The sequence below is a fragment of the Miscanthus floridulus genome, chromosome 1, assembly GCF_019320115.1.
Source record: "Miscanthus floridulus cultivar M001 chromosome 1, ASM1932011v1, whole genome shotgun sequence".
Classification (NCBI taxonomy): Eukaryota; Viridiplantae; Streptophyta; class Magnoliopsida; order Poales; family Poaceae; genus Miscanthus; species Miscanthus floridulus.
In genome coordinates this window covers 149,627,689-149,634,550 of record NC_089580.1, presented here as the reverse complement: position 1 = coordinate 149,634,550, position 6,862 = coordinate 149,627,689, and the positions used below count along the sequence as shown (strand labels likewise).

The window sequence follows — 6,862 nt, the reverse complement described above, 5'->3', positions numbered from 1 at the left end:
CTAGTAGGACAAAAGTGTCTCTTGTTTTAGAAATGTCATTCTTAGTTTTCATACATACCCCCTCCCTAGGATCTAAGCCATCATTCTATGACCGTGCATTCAGTCTCCTTGCGAGTCCAACTTTCCTTGAGCCCCTGCGTGTAGCGAGGGTCTGGTCGAGGGTTGGCTCGTCTTTATGATCGTCGCCCCATCCATGGTTTTCACAACTGAAGGGGTTGAGCTAACGTCACTTGCCTCGATGGCTCGAGTGACATGCTCGGTTAGCTCGCTAATAGGTATGTCCGAGTGGAATCCGGGTCCATCGTTCGTTAAGGGGTCGGCATAGCCCTCATGTGGCATTACATTGCTCCTTAACCCGCCTCCTGGTAGATGCCTGAGTCATTCTAGAGACCGACTTAGGTGGCCTGCTAGCCTCCCCTCGATGGAGATTCTATGGGCTCAGCTCGAGGTTAGGATCAAATGAGAAGGTTGAGATGACTCGGTCTGCTTCTGAGCAGGTCAGGCAAAGGCCACTTGGGCTCATCTGTGTTTTCTTCCCTCGCTCTCTTCGACACGAGGCGGCCTCGAGCCCTTCATGGGCTAGCCTTCGAACCCTGGTCAGTTGGATTCCTGAGTTAGGGTTGGACAGCTCGAGCCCCCGAGTCCCGTTGGGCTTGGTAGGGGTCGGCCAAATTTCATGCATCACCCCGTCTGCGGTTTCCGCAACCGAAGGGGATGAGCTAATGACACTTGCCTTGATGGCTCGAGTGTCGCGCTCGACGAACTCGCTAACAGGCATGTCCGAGTGGAATCCGGGTCCATCGTTCGCTGATGGGGTCGGCATAGCCCTCATGTGGCATTCCACTACTCCTTAACCCACCTCTCGATAGATGCCCAAGTCGTTCCAGAGACCAACTCAGGTGGCCCACTGGCCTCTCCTCGATGGAGATTCTATATGCTTGACTTGAGGTTAGGATCAAATGAGAAGGTTGAGATGTCCCTATCTACTTCTTAGAGGTGTCGAGTAAGGCCACTAGGGCTCATCTGCATTTTCTCCCCTGGCTTTGTTTGATGCAAGGTGGCCTCAAGCCCTTTGGGGTCGGCCTTTGAACCTCGGTCGGTCGCCACTCATATTGAATGAGACGACTACCGCTTCATGATGCAACGAGAAGCGTTGTGATGCAATAATTGCATATGTGATGCTTGGATGTATGGGATGAATGTATGTATGAATGAATGTATGAATGCATGCATGGGAATGGATGAATGAATGATCATGTACTGGAAAAGAAAAGTGGGGGTTGGTAAAATTACCTTGATGGCTCAAGTGACGGGTACGGGGAGCTCTTACCAGATATGTCCATGTAGGGTCTAGATCCATCGTTCATGACAGAGTTGGCATAACCTATATGGGGCATCCCACTGCTCCTTACCCGTCTCTCGGCAGCGGCCCGAGCCATCCGATTGACTTGGGTGACTTGCTGGCCTCTCCTCGATGGAGATTCTGTAGGTGGGCCCCTCCAAACCCATCCTAGGAAGGCGAAGGCTAAAGCTCAGGGTGCGGGAATAAAAACTCTGATCATGCTGGTGAGCAAAAATGCCATAGCCGTTGGGGCAAAGGTTTCTTGCGGTCTGACTACTTTTAGTCAGAGTTTGTTTCCGCACACCTTGCCTCTAGGTTTTAGTGTGAGAAAGGGTCATGCATAGAGAATGTCTACCAAATAGGCACTCTTGCTAGCCCTTGAGTGAGGCTCGACCCCTTGCCTTTGCTAGGGTTGGGGGCTCAATAGCGAAATTAATAAGAGAAAACATGCATAAATTAAGGGTGACCCATCTCTCGGCAGCGGCCCAAACCGTCTGATCGACTTGGGTGACCTACTGGCACAGGACTTACCTCGACAACATGAGTGATGGGTTTGGGGGGCTCTTACCCAATATGTTCGAGTGGAATCTAGGTCCATCGTTTGTGATGGAGTCGGCATAACCCACATGGGGCATCCTACTGCTCCTTACCCATCTCTCAACAGCGGCCAAGCAGTCTGATCGACTTGTGTGACCCGCTGACATAGGACTTACCTACGGAGATAGAGGATGAGATCATCCCCTAAGAAATTAGTTAGGCAGATACGTTAGGCGGTGAACTTGTATTAAGTGGACAAGCTCTTAAATTCTGTTATGGCCTAACAGATTTTTAGCCCTTCTCCCCTTTTTGAATAAAAAGGTTAGTGCGTTTCGACCCTTTCTATCATTAAGGCCGTAAAGCTCGGGGTGCATCTGAACAAACTCTGATGACGCTGGTGAGCAAAGGTGCCGTACTCGCTAGGGCATAGGTTTCTCGTTGTCTGACCAGTTTTACTCAGTGTTCGTTTCGACAACCCTTGCTTCTAGGTCTCAATGTGAGAGAGGGTCGGGCATAGAGAATGTTTGCCAGGTGGACATACTCTTAGATGCATACCGACTCTTTCCTTAGTCAAGGCCAAAAAGCTTGGGGTGCAGGTGAACAAACTCTATTCATGCTGGTGAGCAAAGGCGTCATAGCCGCTGGGGCGTAGGTTTCTCGTAGTCCGACCAGTTTTACTCACTGTTTGTTTCTAGGACCCTCGCTTCTGGGTCTTAACATGATAAACGGTCAAGCATAGAGACTGTCTACCGGATAGATATGCTCTTATTAGCCCTCGAGTGAGGCCCGATCCCCTGCCATTGCTGGGGTCAGGTGTCACTAAAGATCGGAGAGTTGATAGCGAAACTAATAAGAGAAAGTGTGCGTATATTAAGGGTAAAAACAACGTAGCTGCTCGATGTTCTAGGCATTGACGAAGACTACATTGTTGATGGTCTTGAGCTTGTAGGCGCCTGGTCAGAGCACCTCCGCGATGATGTATGGTCCCTCCCACGGTGGAGAGAGCTTGTGGTGGTTCTTGTTGTTCTAAACGAGGCGGAGCACTAGGTCCCCAACATTGAAGGCTCGACCCCACACTCGATGGCTGCGGTACTAGCGCAATGCTTGCTGGTACTTGGCCGAGTGGAGGAGGGCGACGTCTCATGCTTCATCTAGCTAGTCCATGGCATCTTTGAGGGATGCCTTGGCTCCCTGTTCATCGTACACCCTAACCCTTAGCACTCCATAGTCAAGGTCGACCGGGAGGATAGCCTCAGAACCATAGACCATGAAGAATGGTGTATAGCCGGTGGCCTAGCTAGGGGTCGTCCTCAGGCTCTAGAGCACCATAGGAAGCTCCATGACCCATCGTCCACCAAACTTGTTCAACCGGTGGAAGATCCTAGGCTTGAGGCCTTGTAGGACCATGCCATTTGCGCGCTCGACCTGTCCGTTCATGTTGGGGTGCGCCATAGCGGCCCAATCGATGTGGATGTGCTATTCATCGTAGAATCAGAGGAACTTCTTTCTGGTGAACTATGTGCCGTTGTCCGTGATGATGGAGTTTGGGACCCCAAAGCGATGGATGATGTCAAGGAAGAACAGCACGGCTTGCTCGAACTTGATCATAGAGATCGGTCGAGCCTCTATCCACTTTGTAAACTTGTCTATGGTGACAAGCAAGTGCGTATAGCCCCTGGCTACCCTCTTGAGAGGTCCGACCAAATCGAGCCCCTAGACCACCAATGGCCATGTGATGGGGATCGTTTAGAGTGCTTGGCCCGACAGGTGGGTCTGCCGAGCATAGTACTAACACCCTTCGCAGGTGCGCACAATATGTTCAGCGTCAGCTGCCATGGTCGGCCAGTAGAAGCCATATCGGAAAGCGTTTCCGACTAGGGTTCTAGACGTGGCATGGTGACCGTAGACCCCACCGTGGATATCACTCGGCAACTGCTTCCCTTGCTCGATGGGGATGCAGCGCTGGAGGATCTCGGTGTGGCTTCGCCTGTAGAGTTTGCCATCAACAATGGCAAAGGACTTGGCACGATGCGCGAGCCACCAAGCCTCTATCTTGTCCGTCGGCAGTGCCACATGGAGGAGGTAGTTGAGGTAAGGCATCCTCTAGTCGGCCAGAGGGTCAAGCTCTATCGCTAGATCCTCATCAAGCTCCATTACCTTAGGGGTAGATGGAGCTAATAGCTGGTTAGCCCCTAAGACTAGGGCAAGTGGCCCATCACTGGCTTGTTCCGACTCCTTGTAGCGGACCAAGGGCTTGTGCTAATCACTGGCAAAGAAGCCTGTTGTCATCGGTTCTTGGCCGGACGCTGGTTTTGCCAGTGCGTCGGCTGCCTCAGGATGTGGTTGAGCTCAAGAACATCGAACTTGTCCTCTAGCTGGTGGACTTCTCGGCAATATGTAGCCATCTTGGCGTTGTGGCAGCTCAACTCCTTCATGACTTGATCGATGACCAGGTGGGAGTCACCCCGGACATCGAGGCATCGGATACCCAACTTGATGGTGATGCGTAGGACGTTGATGAGTGCCTCATACTCAGCCACATTGTTGGAGGAGGGGAAATAGAGGCGAACCATGGACCTCATGCATACCCTAAGGGGCGAAACGAAGACCAATCCCACACCGGCGCCTTTCTTCATCAGTGATCCATCGAAGTACATCATCCAGTACTCTTGGTCGATGACCACTGGTGGCATTTGGACCTTGGTCCACTCTGCAACGAAATCAGCCAGCACTTGGGACTTGATGGTCGTCCGGGAGGCATACGAAATGCCTTGACCCATCAGCTCGAGTTCCCACTTCATGATTCTTCCCGTGGCATCCTAGTTTTGGACAACCACACCAAGGGGGAAGGACATCACAACCATCATCGGATGTGACTCGAAGTAGTGGTGCATCTTCCTCTTGGTGATGAGGATGGCATATAGGAGCTTCTAGATTTGGGGGTAGCAGGTCTTGGAATCAGACAATACTTCTCTAATGAAGTATACGGAATGCTACACTTTGAGGGCGTGTCCCTCTTCTTCTCGCTCTACTACCAGGGCGGCGCTGACCACTTGTGTGGTGCCATAATGCAGAGTAGAAGCGGTTCCCCATTGGTCCGGGGACCAGGATCGGGGCCTTTATCAGAAGCTGCTTGATCGTGTTAAGTGCCTCCTAGGCTTCGGGCATCCATTCAAAATGATTGGCCTTCTTCAGGAGCTGATAGAGGGGGAGACCTTGTTCATCGAGGTGTGAGTTGAAGAGGCTAAGCATGGTAAGGCACCCCGTAACTCGCTGTACCCCGTTTATGTTCTGAATTAGGCCCATCCTTGTGATGGCCAAGATCTTCTCTAGGTTGGCTTCGATGCCATGCTTAGAGATGATGAAACCCAGCAGCATACCCCTCGGGACCCCAAAAATGCACTTCTCGGGGTTGAGCTTAATGTCGTTTGCTCGAAGTTTTGCGAAGGTCTGCTTAAGGTCGGCTATGACCTAGTTAGCTCGTTTGGACTTGACCATGATGTCATCCATGTAGGCCTCAATGGTTCGGCCGATGAGGCCCCCAAAACATTTGAGCATACAACGCTGGTATGTAGCCCCAGTGTTCTTCAGACCGAATGACATTGTAACATAGCAGAACAATCCAAATGGGGTGATGAAAGATGTCGTGAGCTGGTCGGACTCTTTCATCATGATTTGATGGTACCCGGAGTACGCATCAAGGAAGCAAAGGGTTTTGCACCCTGAGGTTGAGTCAACTACTTGGTCTATGCATGGCAAAGGAAATGGATCCTTTGGACACGCTTTTGTTGAGACCCATGTAGTCAACACACATTCTCCATTTCCCACTCTTCTTTTGTACAAGAATGGGATTGGATAACCACTCGAGGTGGTATACTTCCTTGATGAACCCGACCACCAAAAGCTTCGTGATCTCCTCACCGATGGCCCTGCGCGTCTCCTTGTTGAAGCGACATAGGCACTGCTTCATCGGCTTGGAGCCCGGCCTGATCTTCAAGGCATGCTTGGTGACTTCTCAGAGATGTGTGGCATGTCTGAGGGTTTCCATGCAAAGATGTCTATATTGGCACGAAGGAAGTCAACGAGCGTGCTTTCCTATTCGAAGGAAAGTGTGGTGCCAATGCGCACCACTTTGCCCTTGGAGCCATTAGGGTCTACGAGGACCTCCTTGGCCCCCTCTATAGGCTCAAAAGACCCGAGCGACCGCTTGGGGTCAGGTGCTTCTTCGATGACCTCCTTCTTGATCACCGCGAGCGCTTTGGAGGTGACAATTGCCATAGCATGTTCACAACACTCAACCTCACACTCGTAGATGCGCTGGAAAGAGGTGCCCCACATGGTCCCAGCATCTTCAGCTTTAGGTAGGTGTAGTTATAGACGGACATGAACTTCACATAGCATGGATGTCCTAGGATGGCGTGGTAGGTTTTGTGGATCCTGACCACCTCGAAGGTGAGGGCCTCTATCCTATAATTGGACAGATCACCGAAGGTGATGGGTAGATCGATCTGCCCAAGTGACACGGCCTGTTTTCTAGGCATGATGCTGTCGAAAGGTGCCCTGGTCGACCGGATGCATGCTCGGTCGATGCCCATGGTGTCGAGTGTTTTAGCATACATGAAGTTGAGGCCGCTGCCTCTATCCATCAGTACCTTGGTGAGCCGCTTTGTGCCGATGATCAGGTCAACCATGGGTAGATATCATCTCAGCTATGGGACACATTCTGGGTGGTCAGCCCAATCAAAGGTTATGACAGACTCCAACCATTGTAGGAAGGTAGGCACGGCTGGCTTGGCCGTATAGAACTCGCGGCGTGAAAGCTTCTGATGGCGCTTAGAGTCATAGGATGTTGACCCTTGGAAGATCATGAGGTAGCCATCCAGCATCGGAAAGTTGTCATCCTTCTCCTTAGTGTCGTCCACGATTGGCTTGGGGTCCCCCCTATGCTCCCCCCTATTGGAGCCTCCAGACAAGAACTGCTTC

General features: G+C 51.5%; 1 protein-coding gene across 1 annotated transcript; it reads right to left on the bottom strand.

Moving 5' to 3' along the window:
* Window positions 1-6,123: 6,123 nt before the first annotated feature.
* LOC136465262 (uncharacterized) lies at window positions 6,124-6,570 on the bottom strand. Its single transcript, XM_066464071.1, has one exon. It carries the CDS (start codon window positions 6,568-6,570, stop codon window positions 6,124-6,126), a length of 447 nt encoding a protein of 148 aa, XP_066320168.1.
* Between the last annotated feature and the right edge of the window lie 292 nt (window positions 6,571-6,862).